This window comes from Rhinolophus sinicus, chromosome 16, assembly GCF_057876585.1.
Source record: "Rhinolophus sinicus isolate RSI-liver-muscle chromosome 16, RSI-T2T, whole genome shotgun sequence".
In the NCBI taxonomy this organism is placed as follows: domain Eukaryota; kingdom Metazoa; phylum Chordata; class Mammalia; order Chiroptera; family Rhinolophidae; genus Rhinolophus; species Rhinolophus sinicus.
The window spans coordinates 4,376,594-4,403,290 of NC_142516.1; the positions used below are offsets into that span (position 1 = coordinate 4,376,594).

General features: G+C 52.5%; 1 protein-coding gene across 16 annotated transcripts in view; it reads left to right on the forward strand.

Moving 5' to 3' along the window:
* Window positions 1-26,697, forward strand: part of RAPGEF1 (Rap guanine nucleotide exchange factor 1) — a 133,314-nt gene that overhangs the window by 80,174 nt on the left and 26,443 nt on the right. For 7 of the 16 annotated variants that reach the window (XM_074331227.2, XM_074331230.2, XM_088793087.1 and 4 more), the window contains 7 exons: window positions 6,042-6,130; window positions 6,754-6,906; window positions 7,384-7,507; window positions 7,960-8,149; window positions 9,277-9,777; window positions 14,972-15,174; window positions 19,290-19,448. In XM_074331227.2, the coding sequence (XP_074187328.2) occupies window positions 6,042-6,130; window positions 6,754-6,906; window positions 7,384-7,507; window positions 7,960-8,149; window positions 9,277-9,777; window positions 14,972-15,174; window positions 19,290-19,448 (1,419 nt within the window). The remainder of the gene's footprint in view (window positions 1-6,041; window positions 6,131-6,753; window positions 6,907-7,383; window positions 7,508-7,959; window positions 8,150-9,276; window positions 9,778-14,971; window positions 15,175-19,289; window positions 19,449-26,697) is intronic. The other 9 variants (XM_074331234.2, XM_074331235.2, XM_088793090.1 and 6 more) reach the window with 2 other exon arrangements.

Consider the following 26,697-nt stretch of genomic DNA (forward strand, 5'->3'; position numbering starts at 1 on the left):
AAAATATCATTTGGAACTCATGAATTTAAGTACCCTTAGGTTTTAGTCCCTGCACTTACTGTCCTTAATAATGCCAAGGTCCCATCTCCACACAGGGAACGCTGCAGGTCGTTTCCTGAGTTCATTGTGACATGACCCTAGAAGCCTTGGATTGTTTTCTCACTTGTAGGATGAAAAGACCTTGTGGGCTCACCCTGTGCTTGCTTGCTTATTTATTTATTTATTTGTATAGGTGATGGCTTTATGGAGGTATAATTCCCATACCGTGTGGTTCCGCCATAGACAACGTACAATTTAATGATTTCTAGCATATTCACAGAGCTGTGCAGCCATCACCACAGTCAATTTTAGAACATTTTCGTCACCTCAGAAAGTAACCGCATACCATTTGTGCTCCCCCTCGCCCGTGTCTCCCCCTCCCTGCCCTTCATAGCTAGGCAGCCACTCATCTGCTGTCTGTGTATAGATTTGCCTGCCCTGGACGTTTCATATAAATGGAGTCATATACTGTGTAGCCTTTTGTGACTGGCTCTGGTCACTCAGCATCACGTTTTCAGAGTTGGTCCACGTCGCAGCGAGTGTCAGAACTTCACCCCTTTTTATGGCTGAGTAACATTCTGTTGTGTGGATGGACCACATATTATTTATTCATGGACATTTGAGTTGTTTCCATCTTTTGGCAACTGTGAATACTCTGCTGTGAACGTCTGTGCACAAGTTTTTGTGTGGACATGTTTGCATTTCTCTTGGGTATCCACGTAGGGGTACGATTGCCAGGTCGTATAGACCACTCTGTAAAGCAGCTGCTTCCTTTTGCATCATCCTCCCAGCAGTAGATGAGGTTCCAGTTTCTCCACATTCTCACCAAGCTCTGCCACTGTCGGTCAGTCTTTGTGCTGCCGTCCCGGTGGCTGTGAAGTGGTAACTCCCTGTGGTTTGGCTTTGCTTTTCTCTAATGGGTGATAATGGCGGGCGTCTTTCCTGTGTTTCTTGGCCGTTTGTATATCTTTGGAGAAATGTTTCTTCAAATCCTTTGCCCATTTTTTAATTAGGTTATTTGTGGTTTTATTACTGAGTTATAATGTAAGTCATCTTGTACATTTCTTACCACAGACCTGAAAGCAGCCATCCCTTTAAGGAAACCTGGTTCCTTTTAGTGGAAAATGGTATTTAGAGTCCACTCTCCAAGGCTCAAGTTTTTTCATTGCTCCTGGTTGGTCCCGTGTTTCGTTTCTTTAAAACAGTACATCTTGAGTTTATACTAGTACATCCAATTCACATTCAGAACCACCAGGGTTTTTACTTAAACTCTTCAAACTTGTATCTGAATTTTCCCCCTCCCACGCTGAAAATCCCAGTTTCAACAGTCTCAGCATAACGACTCACTTGGTTTTTCCCACATTACAAACGCAACAGTCTCAGCATAACAGCACCTGCTACTTCCGTCAGTGTGATTATTAAGACGTTATTAAACATGTTCCAGAATTATTTTTGACCTTCAGGTTACCCGTCATTTTGCAGTCATTTGAAGCAGCTCTTTGTGTGGCTGCACAGTTAGACCCTGTTAGTCACCATGAAGCTGAGTAATTACCACGTGTAGTGGGTTAAGTGTTCCTGCTGTAAAGAGGAGGAGGAAGAGCGAAAGAAAGAGAGGGGAAAAGAAAGCGAAGAGGACAGTTTGTTGTACGTAGTAGGCATTTTCCTCTAGGCGTCGTATGCGATAGACTTTGGTAAGTCAAACAACGCAGGACACCTCTGGTTCAGTTTCGTACATTCAGGGTTTGGGGGTATTTTTTGTTGTTGTTTTGTGTTTTAAAAGAATAGGGTGTCTTACTTAAAGTAAGACATCTCTCATTCCGCCAATCCCCCCTCCCCAGCCTATTTTCTGAGCAGCTCACAAAGGATTTTTTCTGGCAAACGTGCTAGCGTGAAGACTACACCAATCACTTCCTGCTTTTTCACTCTTGAGGGCGTTGGGCTGCAGAAGCACGTTCTGTCCCAGCCAGGAGTCTGGCTTCAGGGGCCCACATGTGCTGTCTCGCTCTGCTTGCTCCACTTAGTGACAAGGCTGAGAGGAGGTCTGTCAGTTATCCGTGAGCTCCTGCAGGGCCTTTTGGGGGGGCTCCTGCAGGCGTGTATTGCTGGCATTGTAGTGTCTTGCCCCAACTACCCAATTTTATTATGTTGGATGCAAAGGTGCCCAGTTTTTAAATTGTGCCCCTCCCCCCGCACGTCCCCAGCCCGGCACTGCCTCTCTGTGGGTCTCTGCGGCGTCCCACTTGGGGGGCGCATCCGAGACCTCCCCTGGCTGCCTTGGGACCAGGCATCAACCTCCAGGAGTCGCTTGGCACCCCTGTCCAGAGCCTGCACTGCGTTTTGCCTCTTTGTGAGTGTGGATGAGAAAGAAGTCACTTCCTCTCTTCTGTCACTGCCTCTCACCCACTTTGGATGTGGGCAGGGAAGGTCCCTTTTTGTCACCATAAAAAATCACACTGGTTCAGGCCACCCCTGTTACAGGAAACTCCCCACCGGCCTGTATTCAATGTCCTGAGCGAAGAACATGTCTCAGAACAGCTAAGCGGTACAAGGGTTGTGTCATGGCCACAAGCACGTCTCCCTGGGCTCTGGTCCCCGAGATTCACAGGGCCTGAAAGTGACAGAGGGTAGGCAGCGATGGGGCATGAGCAGGAGCGTCAGGCCGTGGGTTGACAAATGGTTGGTGTACTTTCAGTGAAAGCATGTTTTCCCTCTGCGTGAACCTGGAGGACACCGGCCATGATGTGGCATCCTTGGGGACCTTTGTGGTGGGGGCAGCATGGCAGTGAGTCTCGGGACATTGGTGTTGGCCATGGGCACCTCACAGGGGCCCCTCCGCCAGGCAGGGGCCTTGTCTTAGTGCCAAGGAAGGAAATGGGAACGGATAGGGCACCAGGGCTGTACTTTGATTGGTTGAAGGTCATTTAAGGTGGAAGCATCTCTGATCATTTTCAAGAGCAATAAAATGCACATGGAAATAAAGTATTGTGTATTTATTTAGAAAGGCACTTTTCCAAATACCTTTTGGCTTTTGAAAACTGCTTTTTGGTGAACTGGCAGTTGTCTTGCTTATGGTCACTGGTTCTGGACACACAGTTTGGTGCCGTCTTTCTCAGCATTTTCCTAACCTATGGATTGAAAAGTGTGACATCCTATCGGGAACCCTGCCTTCAACAGGAGGAGTCGGTCATTTCCGAAGGAGAGCGGGGTGTTGGCACGGTAGCTGGATACGTGTACATTCTGAGGGTTCTCTTCTGTCTGTGATGAAGGCAGGCTGAGACTACACCTTCTGGCTGATTTCTTTGGGCCGGAAGCTGGGTGGTGGGTACACAAAGCTGCCCCCCTTTTCACTTTCTTCCAGTCCAGGCCAGCTCACTGGTGGAGGGAGAGCGGCTGAGCGTGACGTCATTTTGGAATTCGGATGCGTGCTTGCACATGTCCCTGTCATTCCATGATGCTTTTGTCATCGTTAGTTAGTTGAGTTCACCCAGTTACCGCTCCAGAGAGATGACATTCTAATTATAATTGCTCATGAATCAGTAAAGAATTAGTGGAAGTTTTTCCTATGTCAGCAGATGCACGCAGGCAGACTGCTCACTCTGCCTTTTGCCCTGCTTGTAAAGAAGAGCGAGCGTGAAGGTGGGGCTTCCAGGGCACTTTGCCTGGCCCTCTGACTTCCTCTGAGGCCACGATGCTCTTCTGTGTGACGTGCTTTTAGCACAAGCTGCCTCTCCCATCGTCCTCCAGGCGACGGGTGCAGCCTGCACATCTCCTGCTGTCTCTCCTAGTCACCTGGTCTCATCTCCGTCCTCTGTGATCCCCAGCTAGGTAGCTGTTCCTGCAATATTTGTGAGATTTTATTTAACTTTTACGGTGTGATAACAGGAAAATTCTAACCTTTCTTCTGCCAACACTTGATTCTACACGTTTCTTTAAGAGTAGGTATCAACTGTGAGAGGGGGGTGACGCTGGTTCTGGTTATATGAAGTATGTCTTTATTGATTGATTTTTTAAATTAGTATTTCAGAAGTAACACATACCTACCCATTGTAGAAAATTTCGAAAGAGCAGAGAAACAAAAACAAGAAAATAAGGAGTGTTTCATGGCCACATTTTTTGCTATATGTGTGTTCTTGGTTTGGTTTTATTTCCAAAACGTACTATATATACACCAATGTACCACCTGGCTATTTTTCCACTTAACGTTGTATTACATTTTCTCTTCATGCTGTCATATGTTCTTGTTGTGAGTTGGTTTTTAATGGCAATATAACGGTCCATTATTTGGTTCTAGCATACTATGTAATCAGTACCTAGCACTGAATATTTAATTATGGAATAGGGAATAGTCTAATTTTATTACATATGATGCTGTGATCACCATCCTTTGTGGCTTAATTTTTACACACATCCATGACATTTTCCTTGGGCTAAATTATTATTTAAAAAATGCAAATATTTAAGGCTTTTGATATGTACTGAGAAGTCATCCTCTAGAAAGGCTGTCCAAAGCATTATTCCCATCCACCATGTCTGGAAGTTCCTATTTTATTACCGTCTAAACTAGAGACTCTCTAATGATTGATGATCGGTGTTTACATTTGCGGGTTTCTTCTTTGATGTTTCTTTTGGTGTGTTCATCTTCTTTCTAAACAAATCCTTGCTCTAGGAAGGCTCTCTCTTTGCCTTACCGCGTCTGTTGTGATTCCTGTGTGTGGCGTTTTGAGTTTGGGAGGCTTTGCAGGGACACGTCACGTGATTGCCCACTTGTACCCATGGCCGCCTCCTCTGTAACTTGCTAAATAGACATTCATGCTGAGAGCCTGAACTCCGGCTACGTGTGGGTCCTCCTGAGATGTCCATCCACAGGAGAGTGGACAGAGAAAGTGGGGTTCACCCGTACAACTTAGCAGTGAGAAGGACAGACCCCTCAGGCACAGGCGCACAGAGCTGTGGGTGTTACGCTGTGCGACAGAGTAGGTTAGTGGTTGCCTGGGTCTGGGAGGGCGACGGGAAGGGAGGAGTGACTGGGAATACTATTTCTTTGGGACGTGAGGAAAAGTCCTAAAATTGATTGTGTTGATGGTGACACAACTCTGTGACCAGACTAAAAGCCACCGAACTGCCTCTGAATGGCTGGGTTTTACAGCATGTGAGTTACATTGTCCACATAGCTGTTCCGAGAAAGACAACGGCGCGAGGGAGCGTGCGCTGGGTGCTTCCAATGGACGTATGTCACGTTCTAGGCAAAAGTGATGTGAGAACCACGGGTGAAAAAGTGGCTGGGGTGGGGCAGATTGTCCCTGGAGAGCGGTGGAAATGTCCTGCATTTTTGAGTGGTGCTTCTCGCGGTGCACGCCATCATCAGGGCTCATCAGACAGACGGGGGAAGTGCATTCTGACTGAGAAAGCAAGTGAGCCCGATACTATCTCCTCCTCATCCTCCACCTTTTCTTTTGAAAAAGTAGTTTTAAGGTTATTTCTCTGCTGGCTAATATGCCCTTAACGTTCTGTCTGTTGACAAAAGATCCCAGCCAGTCACCTCAGGACCCCAGCTGCCGCCACACCCGTAACCGGCTCACTTTCGGAACCCACCCTCCCAGAGCCAGAGGTGCAATGGGGGCAGCGTCCTGCATGCTGCAGAGAACTGGCGTTGTGCTTCCCCCCAAAGCGCCTGGCAGTCTGTGCTACCGGGAATTTCATTTGTGTGATGAACTTAGTCATTTTGACACAGCGGGGTTTGTCATTTCCCCCTTCTAAGAGGAAGTACCTTGATTCATTTGAACTTTCTCGACAGGCTGTGAAGGTATTTTTGGAGGGCAGGGACATTTTGGGAAGTCAGACAGATTACCTCAGTGAAATAACGCTTGCATTTATGGTGTGTGGGAAAGCTGGAGGCACAGAAACGAGACTGGAGAACAGGCCACTGACCCATATCGTCGTGCACACTCAACAGTGAGGAACTTTCCTCGGGCCTCATTGCTTTTCTCTTGTGTGGGGTGTAGGAGCTGGTCAGACTCACCATTGAGAAGCAGGGGCACCCATCTCCAACAAGCCCAGTGAAACCCAGCTCCCCCGCCTGCAAACCCGATGGGTAAGTGCTGACTCAACCCTCGCGTCCCTGTGGTCACATTGCCTCTGCCCTTAAATGGGCACTCAGTCGAGCAGTCCATGCCAGGTAGACCGTTTGAGGCCCACATTCCCATTTCAGTGAGTTCTGCTCTGTGCCTGTTATGTTAGAGTGTGGGTAGCTCACACGTGCTTTGGTGTTTCCTGGTCTCGAGGTACATAGCCACCGTGACTCCTTCTAAGGGTGGGATAGGTGTGCACAGTGACCCCACCTCGTGCTTCTCCTGACCACCTTCCCTTCGGAATTGGAAAGAACTGTGAAGGTTGGGTTTTGGAAATTTGGCTTAAGAGCATTTGTCCTTATCTGCTACAGTCCCCAAGTGCAAATGTAAAACATAAATTTAGAGCAATTTAGAGAGCCTTTCGATCATGTCGTCTAAGGGTTCCTTTTACAGGCGAGGAAACTGGGATACAGTCAGGACTTGGCCCATCTCCTGTCTTTTGTTGGTGATCAAACCCAACTGGCAACCCTGCCTGTGCTGTGGAGTACAGGGTGCATGTCCAGTGCTCTGCCCAGGCCCCCCACCTGGTCATTTTCCCACCCGTGTTCTGGAACCTTCTGTAACCCCAGTGCTTTTCATTTCTCAGCCAGTCTGAGCTCCCCCTGACAGATCGAGAGATGGAAATTCTAAACAAGACAACCGGCATGTTACAGCCACCCGAGCTACTCCCAGACTCGACTGATGAAGAGGTCGCACCCCCCAAACCCCCCTTACCTGGTATTCGGGTGGTGGATAATAGGTAACTTTCTATTTTTCTAGCACCCTCCTCTGTTTATGACATAATATGATGAGTGGATGGGTAGAATGAGCTGGAAAGAAGCCAGTACCAGTAGGGTAAGAACTGGGAGCCCAGCCCCTTGCTTGTTAGAAACCTTGGAAGTTTGACCTTCCTCGTGGGGCATCTCTGGAGGACGTGAGTCCAGCCCCAGCGCCCTCCCTGGCCACACACTCCCAGAAGTCCCAACGGCTTGCCTTGTAGCCTTAGCTAAGCAAAAACTGGTCCAGTTTATTGTGGAAGGAAAAGAAAGGGTTTTACTGATACTAGTTTTTTTTGGCACTGACAGGATTATTTTGGCAGAAGGGGAGTGGGATGGGAGTGGAAAGTGTAAAAAGTAGGTGTGAAGTGTTTAATAATGAATAATTCTGTACCCTCCTATCTGTTTAAAGAGTTTTGTTTGGGTTGTTTGGTATGACGGGCTTTCTCCATCTATTTCAGTCCCCCACCAGCGTTGCCACCGAAGAAAAGGCAGTCGGCTCCCTCTCCCACCCGAGTGGCCATCGTGGCCCCCATGAGTCGGGCCACCAGTGGCTCTAGTTTGCCCGTTGGAATTAATAGACAGGTAATGCAGCCCCACCTGGAAAGGCGGGGGCAGCTTTGGGTCTGGGAAGTCCATTCCTTCAACCCCGTGTGTTAGAGGATGTCTGTCGGGCGGGTTGAAGTTTCCTTAGTCGTTCTTCTCTCTGCAGGACACGGTAGAAGTTCCCATGTGGGGCTGGGGCTGGGGCTGGGGCTGGGGCTGGGGCTGGGCATGGCAGGCTGGAACCCAGAGCTGTCTCCCCAGTACCTGAGCTCGGCTCCGAGGCCCTCCCCAACCACACACTCCTGTGCTCCCGAGGGCTGCTGTCTGCCGCTGACAGGCGTTACTGCTCCCGTCAGAGACTTGGGCCTTTGCAGCAGCTTTCCAGGCTGGCAGCATTTCCTTCTCTAAGTAAATGGACCAGCTCCCTCTCCCTTGGTCTCTGCCACCATTTCTCAGAAGTGACTTGGCTCGTTGTTGTTTTTCCGCTCCAGGACTTTGACGTGGACTGTTACGCACAGAGGCGCCTGTCGGGGGGCAGCCACTCGTACGGCGGGGAGTCCCCCCGCCTGTCCCCCTGCAGCAGCATCGGCAAGCTCAGCAAGTCGGACGAGCAGCTGTCCTCCCTGGACAGGGACAGGGACAGCGGGCAGTGCTCCCGGAACACAAGCTGTGAAACACTAGGTGGGCTGCGGGCCTCATGGTCACTACGGTCCCATCATTTCTGGTGGCTTCTTTGAGGTCGTACTGTGATGCCAGTCACTGGCTACGTGACCTTGGCCGAGTCATTCAGAATCTGGGCCTCGGTGTCTTCATCTGCGCAATGAAGGTGCCAATATCTGTCTCTCTAGGAGGTTGAAAGTTTAAATGAAATAACGAGGCCAGGCCACATAGGAGACACTCAAATGGTAGCTGTTGTTACGGTGAATCTGTCAGTGTGTAATCTGACTCCCTTTGCCAACATTGAGGGCCATCTGTGCTCAGAGCTACAGATGAAGGGGCGAGCCCCTGACAACTTTTGACAGAGGATGAGGGCAGGTGAGCAGCACAGGCTGAGCCCTCGTTGGCGCTGGCCACGTGCGGTGAGGGCTGGATGCGAGTCTGAAAGGCAGTTTGGCACGAGGCTTAGAGAGCAAAGCTGTTCGTGTCCCATAAACTAGATATTTCACTTCTGTGAGTTTATCTTAAGCACATTATCAGAGATTTATAGCAAGATTTCTGTCCAAGGATGTAATCTCAGCATCATTAAGAGTAGTGATAAACAAGAAATAATCTGACTACTCAGTGGTAGAAAACCAGACAAATTATGCTACGTCCATTTGACGGAATCATACATAGCTAATAAAAAATCAATTGTGATCTAGCGATCAATCAGCGGGCAGAGTGCTAGAGCACCTACATAGTATTTTCTGAATTTGGTTTAAAAACAAAGAATCCTGTGGCGGGGAAAGACTTCAAAGGACACACATTAAATCATAAACAGAGATTATAGTTAGATTATGGGATTGTGGATGATTTTTGACATTTTTCCCCCCACATTTTCGACAGTGGTCACGTATTTTCTTTTTAAGCAATTCAAAAGATACAGGAAAGGACAAAGAATAGAATAGCAAGCAGCCGTATTCCCATCTGTTTTTATTTTCATAAGGGAGACAAATGAAGAATATCAGTAAAGCAAGGGCCTTCTAGGTGAGGTGGGAGACACGGTTGTGTCCCACCCTGAAGGCCAGGGCTGGGCCCAGGCAGGGGGTGGCCATTTCCTTCTGCGGGGTCTTGTGCCTGACGATGCGTCTTTCCTGTCTTGAACGCAGATCAGTATGACCCCGACTACGAATTCCTCCAGGAAGACCTCTCGAACGTGGACCAGATACCTCAGCAAGTGGCCTGTAACCTTAGCCCGCTGCCGGAGTCCTTGGGGGAGTCGGGGTCTCCGTTTCTTAGCCATCCTTTCCAGTTGCCTGTTGGCAGCTGTCCCCAGCTGGAGGGGCCCTTGGCCCCGGGGCAGCCGACAGACACGCCGCCTGCCCTCCCCGAGAAGAAGCGCAGGAGCGCTGCCTCCCAGACCGCGGACAGCTCCGGCTGCAGGGTGTCCTACGAGCGGCACCCGTCCCAGTACGACAACATCTCCGAGGAGGACCTGCAGACCCCCGCCGCGGCCCAGGCCGGCCCCTTCACGCCCTTTGCTGCTATTCTCCCCTTTCAGCAAGGAGGTTCCTCAGCCTCCGTCGAATTTGTGGGTGATTTCACTGCTCCCGAATCAACGGGTGACCCCGAAAAACCGCCTCCTCTTCCAGAGAAGAAAAACAAACACAGTAAGCTTTTGTTGAGCTTTTGTCAGGAAGCACATTTTGTAACCTAAAGTGGTGGTGTGTTTTATTTAAGCATTAGACCAGAATCAAGCCAGTGGCCTCATAAGTTCATAAAAGATAGGACCCCAGGTACGTGCGTGGGCACTTCTGGGAGCTCCATTTTGCCAATATTGGTGATGGTTTTTAAAGCCTGTTAAGCTGACCTCTCCTCATGGCCTCGGTTAAATCTGGTCTCCACAGACCCCAGGTGTTTGGCCTCTTGTAGCTAGGCGGCAGTCAGGTGACCTTCTGGCCCGAGCGCATTGTGACGGAGGGAAACGAGTGTCCTGGCATTCAGGACAGTATTACAGCAACAACTGGGTAAGGCAAGGTGGACATGTGAATTTGAGTAGAGCTTGCTGCCACCCCAGATGGGTGTTCTCGGAGTCCCCGATAGTGTGCTGGGTGTGATGCGAGAGACCCTGGTGCCACTGTCTCCTGTTTGCTCTGAAATGTCACATAATGACTTGGAACCTGAGGTGGCCTCAGGACACCTCTTGGACCAGATCTTGTAATACATGACGTTATTGAGGCCCAGGGGTGGAGCTGACGTTCTGGATTTTCGTATTTTGAATATTTTCCAACTGTAAATTTGCCATCGAATTCCAAAGTGGCGTTCTACTTGATCGTGTTTTCTGCTAGCTCCTCCGCTGCTCCCCGTTGCCTCTGTCTCTGCCCCCTGCCCTCTCCCCACATCACTGGCACGGTTCTACTTGTTTTTCCTTGGCGGACCGGCTGTCCCCATTTGGATGTGTGTCGCCACATCAGCCCCACCCCCAGGGTTCCTGGCCTCAGGTGAAGCAGCCCGCAGAGAACTTCTCCAAACTTGACATTGAATCTCCCTTCCAAATTCCCTAGTGAGAACATCTGATTGGCCCTCCTAGGGCAGGCCACTCTCAAAGGGGAGACCTGGCCCGGTTAAACACAGCAGCACTGCCCCAAGGGACAGCTGGGTGGGCCGTGCAAGGAGGCGGCCCCCCAGGACCTAACGTGTTCCCCTGCTCCTCATCCTCATGGGGTGTCGCCCAGCTTGTGTAATGGCCTCAGCGGTGCAGTCCCCCAACTCGAAGGGAGAGCTGGCTCTGTGAGGCTAATGATGTCATTGCCATCTGTCGCGTTCGTTGGCTCGTTAGGAACCAGGGCGCTTGAGGAGGGAGCTACAAATGGCAGTGCCAGAAATGTCTCCTTCTGTGCCTCTGCCTCTGCACCGGCAAGTGTTTCAAGAGCTGCTGCCCTCCCCCACACCCCCCTCACCTTACCCTGACTTGAGCAGCTTGGTGCTCTGGGCTCACACCCTCCCCTCCCTTCCCCACCCTCCCCCTCCCCTCCCCTCCCCTCAGTGTCTGAACCCAGAATTCAGGGCAGGACTACATCCTGCAAACCGCGCATGCGTGTGCTGCCTGGCCCAGGAGCCAGGAGCCACCTCTGCCGGCCTTTAGAACAGGTGCAGGGCGGCAGTCCTGAGGGCTGGAGAGAAGGGAAGGAAAGGGAGAGGCGGCCATTGTTTCCTTTAACAGCCGCAAGTCTCCAGGGGCTGAGGTGTTTTCTGTTAATTCAGGCTTGATCTCATCCATTGATGTCTGTAGCTCTTGTGCCTGCAAACCTTTAAAACCTGAGCTCCGGGTGCTACATGCCCTGGGCTAAGGCTTCACACACCCCGCTGTACGAGTATTTGCTCCTTACTAGCTGGCCGGAAAGGTGTCATTCGCTCCCGTTTTATAGGTGAACAAAGCAGAGCTCAAAGAAGCTAAGCCTTGCCCCAGATCAAGATGTGGGCTTCAGAGCAGGGACCCTGCCCCCCACGCTGAGGAGCAAGGGAGCACCCTCCTTCATTGGGACCCCATCCAGGTTTCCGTGGTGACCCCCACCCAGCAGGTTGTCTTTTCCGTGCCCTCTGCAAGGACCCCAGACTCGAGGCTCTCCAAGGCTTGCCCTAATCTCAAGTTCACCCTTTACCCTCGGAGAATTCCGGTCTGACTGTGACCCTGGAAACTCCTCTCAAAGCTGCTTTGCGGGGAGAACATCGTCATCATTCTGCTGTTTGGCGGATGCTGACAAAGCTCATCCATGCACAGTCCCCGTGTCACCGAGCAGCCTCTGATGTCCTGAGGGTCCCCAGCCCCCCTTGCCCGACAAGCTGCCTCGCGGGCGCAGCAGGCTGCCGCGCGGGTCTGCTCGCAGAGCCCTAGTGCGGGTCTGCCTTGGAACTGGACTGGCCCTCGGTTCCCGAAGTTGTGAACGTCTCTGCTGTTTCTCTGTGCGTGGTTTGCCGTTCTCTGCAAGGACTCCAGCGTTAGGAGAGCACGACCTACTGAAGCTTCCTGCTGTGGTTGTGTTCAGTCTTAGGGGGCAGTGGGCCGGCGTTTGGGGTCACCCTCTAGCCTTTCATCTTCCTCCGGCCCCAGTGGTGGTGGTTGTGCAGCAGTAAGAAGAAGGCATGTGGGACCTGACGAGGGCTGTGAGCTGCATTTTCAGCAGCAACAGCCAGCCTGGCGGGGGGACCATCCTTTCCTGCCCGCCTTTTATGGCCAGGTCCCATCAGGGCTTGCTGGTTGGAGCTAAGACATTCTCACTGAGTCTTTTAAATAGAGAAGGTGACTTTGAGCACCCTCCTTCAGTGCAGGGTGCCAGAAAGACAAACCTAGAGACAGGCATTTCCTGTCTTCCTAGACCCCAAATGAGGAAGACAAGAGCAAGGTCACGTCCCTACCCTCATCTGCCATCCTCAACAAAGTGTCTCTGTCCGTTAGTTTGCTGCCTGGGTTGGGACTCCAGTTAAGCCCCCAACTTTGTGGTTATTTGAAAATACAGAATTAAGCCCTGCCTAATTGTCCTGGCCATTTTTCTTGGTATCTGAATGTCAGCTCCACCAAGGCAGGTGCATATGGCACTTGGGAGGTGAACCACAGGGAAAGCTCCCACTCAGGATGGTGACTTACATCCCTGCCATCCCCGTGCCAGCCACACACGGACTTCAGTTCCTTTGCTTCCAGACCTGAGGCCTTTTCCCTCCAGCTGTCGTTGTCCTTGCACCGCTTCGAGTGTGTGCAGCAGCGCGTGTAAGCCAGGCTGCTGACGCGCGTTCCCAGGTGCAGGGACATAACCGTGCCTTCCCCTCCACACTGTGGCGCACACATGTGTCTAGGAAATACCTCGACACCTGGGCGCTTCCTCCACCACCTGGAGAAGGGGAAGGCGGGGCAGGATTTCAGAGCTGCCTTCACCTAGGCTTTGCTGTGGGGAATGTCAAGTGCGGATCCGCTTTACAAAGGTGCGTGGGGCTTGGAGAAAGGGCGTCTGCTCCAGCCCAGCCTTCACAGCTCCGTAAGTTCGCCAGGTGACTGGGCAGTCAGCTCCAAACTGGCATTTCTCCCAGAACCCTCTGCAGTTTTCAGAAGGGCCAGGCTCTGCAGGTGGGACTCTGACCACTGACCCCAAAAGTCAGGATGAAAGTGTGCATGGATGCCCGCATGTGAGGGCGGAGGGACCTGCCTCTGGGAGAAGGTGCCTGCAAGGATGAGGTCACTGAGACATGACAGCCAAGTCTTTGTTCTCTGACTTCTCACTTCTGGGACGGTGAGGTCTCTGTGGGTGCTGTCCGCTGCGCAGCACAGGCAAGGGAGCCTGCCCCTGGGCGGGCGTCAGGGGCGCAGGCAGCTCCACCGTTGGGCGGCAGCAGTGTCAACGGCTGGGGTTTCTAGGAGGGTTTTTATAGACAGGGTGCATTTGTTGGAATTCGAGCACTTTTCTACTGTTTGTCTTCTCCCGAGGGTGTTTCTAGCCCTGCAGCTGGAAGGGGGGAACTGAGTGTGGTCACTGCTATTTCTTGCACACCCAGTGGTACTTTACAAGTACCAGGGGCTAAGTCACCAGGTAGGGACACGTGTTCCATTCATTCATTCATTCATTCATTCTACACATGTTAGCGGACGCCTACTGTATGTCAGGCACCAGTGTCTTAGCAGTGGACAGGACGTGTGGCCTGCCCTCCTAGAGCTTCGACTCTCGAGTGAGAGGCAGTAAATCCTGTTTCATCTCCTTTGAAAATATGCCCTGAACCAGACCGCTCTCACTCCCTCCACCCCCCACCCCCCCACGGCTGCCCCACATCGTCCTCTTAAGACAGAGCAGCTCCAGGCACAGCCCACGGGAACCCTTCTGTGGGGTCCCGCCAGTTCCGCCTCAGCCTCCTTCCTGGCCCCTCCCTGATCGCCTCGCTTCCTTCTCTCCCCTGGCCAGCTGTGCTCTGCCCGCCTGTACCCCCGTCCCCTTTGGGTCTTTGCCTGGCCTGTAGCCTTGGTGTGGAAGACTTCCCCACCCCCCACTTGGCTCAGCCACAGTCTAGGGAAGCACCCATTGCCACCCCACCTCACTGTTCCCCACAGGATGCGTTTCTCCCCTAACGTTCACCCCACCCCGGTCTGTTTTCTGTTGGGGAGAGCAGGCTGAGCCCCACAAGGCAGAGGATTTGTTTCGCTGGCCTCTGTGTAATCCCGTCTAACACATAGTAGGTGCTCAGGAAAAATTAGATGAGTAGAAAAAGCCCCCAGACAGCGGCTGACCCACTGGGGAGAGCTAAGAAGGGGACGAATGAGGAGCAGGTTGGGAGCCTGAGCCAGCCTGCTGAGGAGGGAAGGAGTGGGGCTGAGCAGGTGGGGAAGTGCAGAGAACAGCATGCGTGGGAATCCCGAGGGTGGTCCAGGAACTGAAAGGAGGGGCTGAGCAGGGGCTGAGTGAGAGGAACTGGAAGTGGTGCGTTGGGGCGCCCAGCTGTGCCCCTCGAGTGCGCCTGGAAACCCCCGAGGGCTTCTCAGCAAGGGGGTGAAGTGCCCCGTATGCTTTTTTAAAAACAGACTTTATTTCTTAGAGCAGTTTGAGGTTCGCAGCATCACTGAGTGGAAAGTAGTTTTCCCATAGATCCCTGCCCCCCACGCTCTGCCTCCCCACTGTCACGATCTCCACCAGAGTGCCATGTTTATTACGGTCAGTGAGCCTGCACTGACCCGCCATTGTCGCCCAGAGTCCATAGTTGACAGGACTCACCCCTGGTGCTTCGTGCTCTCTGGTGTGGGGTGCTAGTGGTTTCTTGGCCCACCGGGCTGCTGGGAGGAGGGGAGCAGAGCGCCAGGGGCCGCCACTTGCCCTCTCTGTCCCGCAGTGCTGGCCTACATGCAGCTGCTCGAAGACTACTCGGAGCCGCAGCCCTCCATGTTCTACCAGACGCCGCAGAACGAGCACATCTACCAGCAGAAGAACAAGCACCTGATGGAGGTGTACGGCTTCAACGACTCCTTCAGCAGTGGGGACGCCCCGCAGGAGCTGGCGCCGCCCCCCGCCCTGCCCCCCAAGCAGCGGCAGCTGGTAAGCTCCCCCCCACACTGCCCCAGTGACCACCGACTCTCCCGTCCTGAAGGGCCGCTAGGAACCAGAACCTCGTCCTCTGCCGGGCCAGGGCCCCGGGCTGCTGGTGACCTCGCCACACCCCACTTCCCCCACCCAGCACGCTCATGGGCAGCCGGCCTCCTGCTCTGCCATCCCCCCACCCTGGGGGCCATGGCGCCTTTCTTTTCCAGAGCAGCCCGTGCAGCTGGGACTGGCTTGTACTCAGAAAGTTTGTTTTCTCTGCTGACAGTCTCTTCATTTTTTTGCTCTCTTCTCTGGCTCCAGTATAGACCTCCCAGAAAGGAGGGACTCAATCAAAGCACAGGGCACGGTCTGTGTAGGGCCATCTGTGGACTTGATTTACATAATGGGCCTAACTATATAGCGTGACTTACGTCCACCCCGGCCAGAGATGCCCCAGTGAAAACAAGCTCTATTGAGGCAGGACGGCTTTAAACAGAGCCACTTTGTAATTCAGGCACGGCACCCTTCCTCCTCTAAAAAAACACCTCTCCAGTAAGGACTCCATATAGGTGATGCAGCTCGAGTCAGCACGGGGCAGGCTGTCCTGCGGGCAACCTGGGACATTCTGGGGCCACAAGGGGGGTACCTGTCGGGGGGCGTGCCTCTAGGCCTTTCTGCTGCAAGCTTACTACCCAAGTGTGTTCTGCTCAGCCGTTAGAATCCATTGAGACATGCTCCCCAGGAGGAGTATGCCCCAAAGGGGGAGGCTTTTTCAGAGCTGCATGTGCTATTTTGCTCATATGCTGGCCAGTCTGGTAGCGTTTGAACCAAAGAGGGGACCAGTGTGGTAGCGGGGCCATCTTTTATCCACTGTGCTGCTCTGACTTTCCTGGGACACTGCTGCTGCCTGGAGAGCAAAGGTCCCTGGGTTACTCCGTGCAGCCCTCTGGGGCTCAGCAGTTCTGTGATGGCACCGCGAGCTGTCGCCCAGCCCCGGGAGCCCCTGAGCCCTCCTGAGTCATGAGCACAGGGGCTGAGCAGGCAGAACCACCGCCAGCCGCTTGGGAGACAGCCCGTCTCGTAGAAGAAAGGCCGAGCTTGGAGCTGGGAGTCCTGGGTTCCAGTCCTGCCACTAAGTAGCTGTGTCTCATGAGTTACACTTGGTCTCAGTTCTTCACCTGCCCTGAATGTGAATGTAAATTGCTCTGAAAATGTTTCAGAAAGAGATTTTTACCACCAAAATATAAATGCCTGCCTCAGGGACCCCCTAACTAAACTGTTTGGTTAAACAGCTGAACCAGATCTCATTGAGGTTTGAGATGCTCTCACTGCCTCCTGCGGTCATCCACAGGTTCCCACTGGCTGTCCTTGGGCATCTTCCCGGTCCCATGGAGCCCCAGGCCTCCACGTATTTGGGGACAGATCCCTGGTGAGCATGCTTGGAGCCAGGCTGCCTGAGAGAGCTCTCTGGACCTTGTACCACGCTGGCAAGGCGGGAGTGAGGGGACCCCCCCCCCAGGAAGAGGCCTGCCTGGGGTCCTGTGAGCTGGGCAGACACCCTACAGAGCATATCCCCGTGTAAGCACTGGGCTTTCCTGGGGCTTCATACCACACCCCTCATCATCCCATTTTCAGTAAATTGAGGCTGAGAGCGCTGGAGAGGCTTCCTCAAAGCCCACTGCCAGAGTGGAGGATGTGGGGACAGAGCCCAGTATGACTGAAGCCCAGGCTCACCTGTGCCTGTGCCGGCTGCTTGACACACCCTCTCAAGTGCACGCGCAGGAAATGTCATCCCATTTTACCAACAGAAATGGGAGCAATAATTAATGACTTATGCTGTTGGCTCGTGTACACTGTGGAAGGCACAATTCTACCATGTTTCCCCAAAATTAAGACCTAGGCAGACAATCAGCTCTAATGAGTCATTAAGAGAAAAAATTAAAATAAGATCTGGTATCATATATCATATATCATATCATATATTATATAAGACTGGGTTTTATATTATAGTAAAATAAGACCGGGTCTTACATTAATTTTTGCTCCAAAAGATGCATTAGAGCTGTTTGTCTGCCTAGGTCTTATTTTCCGGAAAACACGGTAAGCTCTTTGCAAATAGATAGCCCTGTACAATGTTATCCCCACTTTACAGATGAAAGGCCTTAGGCCCAGAGAGCTTCAAGTAATGCCCAAGGTCAAACAGGTGACAAGTGGCTGGGCCCCGATTCAAAGCCAGGCAGCCTGGCTCCCAGTCTGCACTCTACTGTCGCGTGAATAACTACGAGGTGTGATCAAGAGCTACGGTGAGTGTTTAAATAAAAAAAAAATGTGTTACAGTAAAAGACACATTGCCATTAATGCCCCTCTGTTTGAATACACTTATCCCATCATTCTTACCACTTTCTGAAGCAGTTCCAGAAGTCCTCTTTCGTGAGTGTCTTTAGTTGCACTGTCGTGGCTGCCTCGATGTCCTGAATCATTTTGACTTTGGGGAAGAGCCAGAAATTGCAGTGTCAGATTTGGTGAATAAGGTGGATAAGGACACACCATAATGTTTTTATTTGGCAGAAATTGCCATACCAGAAGCGAAATGTGACACAGAGCCTTTCCTTTGTGATCACAAAATATGGTGAATGCTGCTGCTGAATCCATCCAACAGAAAGGCAAGGACCTTCAATGTGGAAAGAAGCATGTTGAACCTTAGTAACAGTGAGTGACATGTTTCAACTTGTTTGGTGCAGTCAGTCAGGTGTGAGCTATGGTTGAGAGAAGGTGTGGTTTTTTTGTTTTTTGTTTTTAATTTAGTAATAATTGGAGAGTGCACAGAAAATCATGAACACTTTTTTTTGTTTTTTTTTCTTTCTTTTTTTTTTTTTTTTTATTGGGGAAGGGGAACAGGACTTTATTGGGGAACAGTGTGTACTTCCAGGCCTTTTTTCCAAGTCAAGTTGTTGTCGTTTCAATCTTAGTTGTGGAGTGTGCCATTCAGCTTCAAGTTGTTGTCCTTTCAGTCTTAGTTGTGGAGGGTGTCGTTCAGCTTCAAGTTGTTGTCTTTTCAGTCTTAGTTGTGGAGGGCGCAGCTCAGCTCCAGGTCCAGTTGCTGTTTTCTAGTTGCAGGGGGGCGCAGCCCACCATCCCTTGCAGGAGTCGAATTGGCAACCTTTGTGGTTGAGAGGACGCACTCCAACCAACAGAGCCATCAGGGAGCTCAGCGGCAGCTCAGCTCAAGGTGCCGTGTTCAATCTTAGTTGCAAGGGGCCAAGCCCACCATCCCTTGCGGGACTTGAGGTGTTGAACCGGCAACCTTGTGGTTGAGAGTCCACTGGCCCATGTAGGAATCGAACCGGCAGCCTCCGGACTTAGGAGCATGGAGCTCTAACCGCCTGAGCCACCGGACCGGCCCCGAGAAGGTGTGTTTTAAAGTGTGCTGTAAATCATCCTTCATCATGACAACACTCCATGTCACATTGCGCCCCTGGTATATGGCAGTTTCTGTCAAATAAAAGCATTACGATGTGTCCTCATCCACCTATTCACCAGATCTGGGATCGTGTGACTCCTGGCTTTTCCCCAAAGTCAAAATGATTCAGGACATTGAGGCAGCTACGACAGCGCAACTAAAGACACAAAAGAGGACTTCCAGAACTGCTTCAGACAGTGGCAAGAACGATGGGATAAGGGTGTTCGAAGTGACGGAGAGTATTTTGAGGGGATTAATAGCGATGTGTCTTTTACTGTAATAAATTTTTTTGTATTTAAATGTTCACCATATTGTTTGATCACAGCTCGTACATGATCTATACCCACAGAGGAGGAAACTGAGGCCCTTAATAAGTGGAGGGACCGGGGCTCAAACTCGGCCTCCTTGCGCCTCAGCACTACTTCCAGTGGATGTAACTTGTATGAAAGTAAGCTTTAACTCTATCGTGGGGAAGTGAAGGAGGCCCCCTCCCGTCCAGGGAGCCGGCGGCAGGTATCTGTGACCCCTGACCTGAGCCAAGAAGCCGTCCATCCCTCTCCAGAATGTCCGGCAGATTCGGTAGCAGCCTGCTTGGCCTTTCACGTACACGCCTGACTGTTGTCTGCTTTTCTCTCTCCTTCCCTGTCTTCTCTCTCGTCCCTCTGTCCAGCAGGCCTCCTATGCTGCTTCTTCCTTCTCCTCTGTCTCCTACTGTGTCCAGCAAACTAAAGTGGCCTTCACCCCCGAGGACGGCAGTGCCACTCAGGGCATCAGTGTGTCCGTCTCTAACTCCTTTCTCAGCCGGCATGGCACCTTACCTGTGCCCTCGGTGAGTCAGTCGCTCCCTGCCACTCTTTCCGTGCAAACCGGGGAACGCGGTCTCCCATTTGTAGCCTGTGTGTCCCGACGTGTGTGCTGCTGCCCATGGCTGGATCTGCCCTTCTGCAGATCCCCCACTGGGTGGGAACAGTATGCAGGCTGCTTCTCTGTGGCCTTAAGGACTGTGCACTGGGGGGGGGGGGGGGGAATGATGTCAATGGCCACACTTGGTGCGTTATCAACTCAGGCACAAACTGGCAGGCAGGTTTTGGCCTTTTTATTCTGGCCTCCCCTTGGGCCTTGGGTCAGCCCTTTCAAGTGTTCTGTGGTTAAAAAGAGATATTCCTCACATGGGAAGCAAGGCCATGGAAAGTAGGCCTTTCCTGGGTGGGCCGAGTTGGAGTTGGAGGGCTGGGTCACTAGTTAGCTTTTGCTGTGTAACAAGCCACCCCAAGACTTGGTGGCTTAAAACCACGGGAACCATTTGTCGTTGCTTAGGACACAGGTTAGCAGGGTGATTGTGCTGACCTGGCCCGGGCGTAGCTGATTTTGGCTGGAGTTGTTAACATCTCTGGCACCTCAGTGGGGACAATTGGGCTGATTTGGCTCAGACCCTCGTGCTCTGTCAGCCTCCATCAGGCCAGCCTGGGCCTGTTCACAAGGCAGCTGGCAGGGGTCCAAGGAAACAAATGGAAGCACGCAAGGTATCAGAAAGCCTCGGCTCAGAATCGGCCTCTGTCGCTTCCATTACAGTCCCAAGGTTAAATCACAAGGCCAGCCCAGATTCTGCAAATAGAGGGATACACTCTGGCCCTTGGTGGGAGTTGCTGCTAAATCCCATGGCAAGGGGGCTCGGATCCAGGAGGGGCGTAGTTGTAGCCATTTCTGTAAGCAGCTCACTTTGGAAACTTCAGAGGAACACTGACACTTCAGGAGGCAGTATCCGTCTGTTGTCCTTTGCTGGGATCTGCCTCTGTCCAGAAACCGGAACAGCCGCCATTCCCCTTGAATGTGTGTAAATGAAACAGCAGCAGGGCCACGTTTAGGTTGCATTTAAAATTGGTTTGTCCTTGCGTGATTCGTGTATCCTCCCAGGCTCCGTTTCTTTCCTCAGGAGGACACTTTTACTTGCCTCTTGCTTTGTGAGCCTCAGTGAGGAGTAAGTGAAATCATAGGAAGCTGCCAGGCACATAGGAAGCGTAGGGAGGTACTGCTGCTGGAGCCTCATGTTGGGTCTGTTCTAATGCAGAACGTGAGAGCTCGGGCAGGCCGCTTCACCTGCTGGACTGCCCTCTCCCCTCTAAACCGACGAGGTGGCCCTGGTGACTTGCAGCGGCCTATCCAAGCCCAGGGTCCTAGTGTGGGCACGTCGTTTCCATCTTTGGGAACCACCCAGGGGCCAGGTGAAGGTGGCCCTGCTGTGGTGAGCACCTTGGGTACAGTCTTCTTTGGTGCCAGGACCTAACTTTTCAGAGCCCCAGCAATGCTCTAGGAAGGCTGAGCACCCTTCGGCGTGCCCCTCCCGGCCCTGGTGCACAGACGCCCTCTGTTTGCTCAGCAGGCACTCGGGCAAGCTCTTTTCACCAATCGTGAAAACTTGGCCTTCAGACAATCCTAGCTCTTGGCTGTATTTTTTGCCTCTATGAACAGAAAGTAAGTGTGCGTTATCTCAAGAATATCTGCAGTATCCCTTTTGAGCAGTTTGGGGTTACAGAACTGTCAGTTAACTGGACTGTGTGCCACAGAATTAAAATTTGAGGGCGTTTTAATTAAGTTTGGGTACAAGAATGTCAGGGACAGGGAGTCTGTAAGGCATCGGGCGTCGGAAATGCTGCGTTCTCGGCACTGGCTCCGCAAAGGAGCCCAAGGGGACAGAGCTGGGGAGGTGCTTTGTTTCATTAAAGGAAGAGCACCCCCGGCTTCTAGCGCCATTAAGGGCATTTGACATCTGAAAACTGAAACCCCAGAGAAGTGAGTTCTCCTCACGTGGCCTCTGCTTCTTTCTAAGATAAGCCCCACGGAGGGTGGAGGGCAAGGCATTGCTATCAGAGCAGCCCTTTATTCTCAAATCTCTTCACTCCATTGTTCTTGGGCCTGTCATCAGTCCGACAGGTAATTCCGAAGGGGTGCCACTTAGAATACAGTTGTCACACCTCACACTGTTCTTGGCCCGGTGACCTGTTACTTCTACTGGAAGACTCAAACTATCTAAAGGCATCCTTCCAAGGGAATTGAGAGCAGTGAACCTGAACTGACCGATTTAAATTGAAGTGGGTGCTGAAATGCATTCTCGTTCACTCCCCACAGTCCTGGGGTGAGTTCGGTCCAACAGGCCAAAGCCTATCTTAATGTGGATCAGGCAGCAGGAAGGATCCAGGGCCCAGGGGACGGCCCCGTCACCCTGGGACAAAGGGGAAGAGCATAAAGGATTCTTGCGCAGGGACACCGCGGCATGCAAGTCACCGATGGGTGGTGGCACCGTGACAGGGTCAGGCGAGCTTCTTGGGGGAGGTGGCACTTGAGCTGTGGCTTAAGGACAGTTAGGATGTCAGGGACCTAAAGGTCAGGGAAAGCAAGTCAAAAGATGTCTCACACTGAGGGACCTGCCTGAGGATGGGCTGGAAAGCCTCGCATGCATTCTGGAAGGATTGAGGTCATGGGACAGCAGCTGAAGGACAGTGACAGTAACCATCCCTTCCACGTGTCCTCCATCGCCCTACACCTGAATGGAAATGTGTGCTTCCCGAGTGCAGCCCTCGGGGGCTCAGCTCAGGCCAGGCTTTTGCTGTCCCCACTGCCTGCTGCTTGTCCCCGGGGTTTTCTGCTCCTGCGCGCTGCCCACCCTCCTCTTGGCAGACTCCCTCTGGGTCTGCTGGGCCTTCTTGTCCCATGAGGTGTTAGGCCCAGTCCAGAGACGTCCTCTCCTGCTTGGCATGTGCCGTAATCCTAGTAGATGTAAACATCTGGCTCCTGGAGCATGCAGACCAGTTTGATAGGACAAGGTGTTTGGGGACATGGCGAGTGACCAAGGCAGCAAAGATGTGGAGAGCTGGGTGCCGTCTCCCCGGGGGCCGGGAGGCGGCTCCAGGGTTCTGTTCCAATTCCGCTGGGCCTCAGTGTGCCTGCCCCACGGGGCACCGGTAGGTGTTTGAGTGATGGGCCCTCCTGCACACAGCTCCCCGACATGCTGCTGAGGCCCCCTTCCTGTCCCCGATTCTCCCTCGGTTGCTTGTACCCCTGGGCTGCCTGCCCACTCCAGGCCTGGTCTCAACGGCGTCAGCCCTTCCCAGGAGTCGTCTGCTTCTCACGGCCCTTCTCTGGCTGGTGTTTTCTCTGGTTCTGAACCGTGGTAGACAAATCTTAAAACAGGCTTAAAAGTTGGACCGGACCCATGTTCATTTGCACCTGACCAGAATGTTATTGAGAATCTCTCAGTAACCGCTAGGGTTGCTGGGGCCTCTGAGGCATCGCACTGAGAACGTTAGAAAAACCGCCTTCCTCCATCCCCTGAGCTGTTCCTGGTGTGTCCTTCCTTTGCTAATGCAAGTTACGCGTGTTCACCTTCCCCCAGAGACCTAGTCAGATGCTAGAAATCTGCTGAAATGTTTCTTTACCATCTTGGTTTTTACTGAGGAATGAAATCCAGAATGCTCCTGGGTATGTAAAAGGGCTGCACGACCCAGGTTTGGAGAAGCACTTGAGAAATATCCATAACTGTCATTTGCTTAAAAAACTCTTCAGGGTAAGAAAATCAAGTGTGCATCATCTCCAGGACTTCAGTTAGGAGAGGGGACCTGTGGAGGGGACCGTGGAGGGACACGGCTGGTGTCCCATTCTGGGCATGGTGCTTCTCTGACGTGCTGGGCCCAGGGCGTCGTCCGTGAGCACAGAGGCTGTCAGCAGGAGGCCTGCACTTCGTGGGCTCTGGGTGTCCTTGCCACTCTGTCCCCTCACGCAGCAAATGAGGTTCCACTAGTGCATCTGTCACTCACGGGCTCCTCAACTCCTGGCCACCAGCCAGCCCTGGGCAGTCACCCAGCAGCCATCAGAGACGCTGGGCACTGACGGGTCTGAGGGCCAGACAGGAAGGAGAAAGAGGAAGGAGGCAGAGAGGAAAGGAGATGATGGACTCGGAGAGGAAGGAGTGTCTGTCTGGGGAGTGCACAGGCCGCTTGGCACAGCACGGTGTGTCCACCTGTGGAAACAAACCCCCACTTTCCTTGTCCCTGTCCCTTGCTTCTTGATGTCATCTTCACACCGGTTTCCTGCCCTGGTTAGAGCCAGCTCTCTTGGAGAGGCGTGTCCCTGGGCACCACTGCTGGCTCTGGGCTGCATCTCTCTTGGCGGGACTGTGTGCCATCGGCCTGCCTGGCCGTCCGCTAAGCATCAGGAATGCAAGGGCTGTGCTGCCATCGAGTGTGGGGGCCTCTGAGTCCCCCCGCCCCCACCCCAGTGCACTGCTGACGTTTGTCCTCGGCCGCCTATGGTTCGGGCATCGTGTGGCCATCGTGTGGGTGTTTCCGATCACTTGAAGTCGCAGACTCGCAGCTTCTGCCCAGAGTATAGTCTACAGGTTGGTGTCTCCTCGCTGGGCTCTGGGCTCCCTGGCACAAGGAAGCCATCCCCACACGCCTCACGTGACAGGCGCTCAGTCGGTGTTCGTTTGGGCTCATCTGGCCACACCCCTCTGCTCCCGTACCTGTAATTTCTGTGTTTCCGCCATCACGAGTTGCACAAGCAAGAAACGAGGTGTCGTCTTGTCTTTCCTCCCCCGCCGGCACGCACACCACCTTTCCACGTGACACACACACACCTGTCACCACACCCTGAGCTGGCCCGCTTCTCTCCAGCCCGTGGCCACTCCCTGCGGCCCCAGCACTGTCGCAGTGGCCTCCTTCCTGGCCCTCCTGCCACCAGCGCCAGTTCCCCTCCTTCCCCTTCTAAGCACTACAGTTAGACGGAAGTGTCACCTTGTCAGTGCAGAACCAGGTCCAGCATTCGCCCCAGTCTCCTGCCCACCCATCCCTGTGCCCAGGACGTGTGGACCCTCTACTTTCTCCTGGCTCTGCCCCCTCGTCACTCCTACACCCTGTGCTTCTCTCTTCTGGCCCTGCCTCCCTGGCGTCGCCCATCCTTTTCCACATGTGTTTTCTCCTTACTTGCTGTGTGGACCTCAGCATGCCAGCCCCTACTCACTAGGCCTCCATTTCTTCATCTATCCGGGGGGGGCATGAAATTGTGGGGATTAAAGGGAAAACACATGTAAAAAATGTAATGTAGTACAAGACGCACAACCAGCATTTACTAAAAAGGGAGGTGTTAGAACAGTATTATCACATTAGAAGGTGGTTTCTCTCTTTCTTTTGTAATGTCCAGGTTCTTTTTCTCAAGGTTGTAAGTCCTGGAAGGGCAGGGACTGGCCTTTTTATACGCTTGTAGCCTGGGCACATATCTTGGCGCCGAGCCAGCAGGTGGCATGTGCTCTGTGACACTGAACTGACCCGGAGGATCTGGCTTCACCCGAAAGCAGAGAGCAGGGAGCTCTAGCCCGGGCCCTCTGCCCCATCATGGCACCCATCTTTCCCTGCTCCCCAGCGTCTCGTAGGAACAGCCTGATGGTGACGCGTCACATGACAGTCTCTCTGTTACCATGAGTCAGACACACTGGTCCCAGGCTGTCACCGAGAAGTCTGTTTCTTCCTCATTTGCCTTCTCTGCTGACCCAGTAGGTTGTGGCTGTGGGCTGTCTGGCCCGAGAGCTTCACAAGCAGTTGCTGTCTGCTGGGTTCCTTGGTGTTGTATTGTCTGCCCTCTGCCTTTCCGACCTTCCTACCTGACCCAGGGTGCCTGGGAGGCCAACTCTGCCTCTACAGCGTGACATCTGCATCCGATCTCACTTTGAGCCTTGACACGGCCTTGCAGAAGGACGTATCAGCAGACCAGCACCCCTCCTGGGCTTCCAGGACCCTCAGGGGAGAGTGTAGAGCCTGCCTTTGTAGGAATCCCCGGCCCTGAGGAGATGTTTACCGCCTGAGCCCAGGGGCGAGCTGGTCTGGCCTGTTGCAGCCAGCGAGGGCCATGAAAGGAGGCAGGACTCAAGGTCCACGCGTTGGGGGTTCGCAAGGCAAGCAGTGACTCCCCTTCTGCGCTCACTTCTGAAGACTTCCTGGCTCCTCTGTTGATGCTCGTGGCATCTCAGGTGGTCAGTGCTGTCAGCCCAGCTTCAGACACAGGAATGCTCCAGGTGTACTTCCGGCTCCAGCCAGGACAGTCCAGCTGGTCAGGTCCTTGTGAGGGTCCTGTGGTGACATGAAGGTTAGGGTGCTGTCCACACACATTCGTGTTTTCAAGCTACCTGTCTGCTTGTCAAGGGCCCTTCCCACTGCCCTGTGATGGGATGCTTCTTCCCCCGCTCCAGAGATGGACAAACCAGAATAGAGACGCTGAACCATTTGTTCAGCATCTTAAGAGCTATGGTTGGAATCCGGAACCCCATGGTGAAAAAGAGTGGTAGGTTGGCCTTTAGGAAGTGCTTTATTGCCCATAAATCAGTACTGGGACCGGGGAAGGCTAGGTGAAAGAAGAGTCCACACAAGCCAGCCGTCGAGAGGCGTGCTTTTGCCTTCGAGCTCTGACACAGGGTAGCTACGGGCTCTAAATAGAGTTCTAAGAATAAGTGTAAATTAGAGTCCCTGTCGTGCTGTTGAAATCCAAACTGAGTAAAAATAAAAATAGTCCAGTCCGATTTCTAGAACTAAATTCAAATCATTTTTTAATCTGGAGTAAGTCTTTCTATAAAGAGTTGATGCTGTTAAGGTCAGCAATTAGTGACTCCACAGAGCACCTCACAGTGAGCTGTAGGTTTTTGCAGGAGTATAATTCGCCGTGGAGCCATTGGCCAAAAATGTCATGTTTTCAAGGAAGATCCTGTGATCTATGTTGTGAAAAGACATCACATGAGAAGAAGAGTAATGTCTGCTTTTACCTGTCCTACTTCCTAAAATCCTGCCACGCACATTTTTGTTCTTTCACATCCTTTGTTACGAAATACACGTTAGAATGCTCAAGTGGTTTTAAAAGAGAGACTCCACCAAGAAGTTTATTTAGAAAGAAATGTTTCGGACCCAGCGTGATGCTGCTGTTGCCTTTCTTTGTAAGATGAACGCTCTCATCGTGCACACAAAAGGACTGCCCGAAGCGCCTCCCCTGCCAGGGGTGCAAGGACGTCAGGGCAGGCGTTTGTTGCTTCAGCCTCAGAA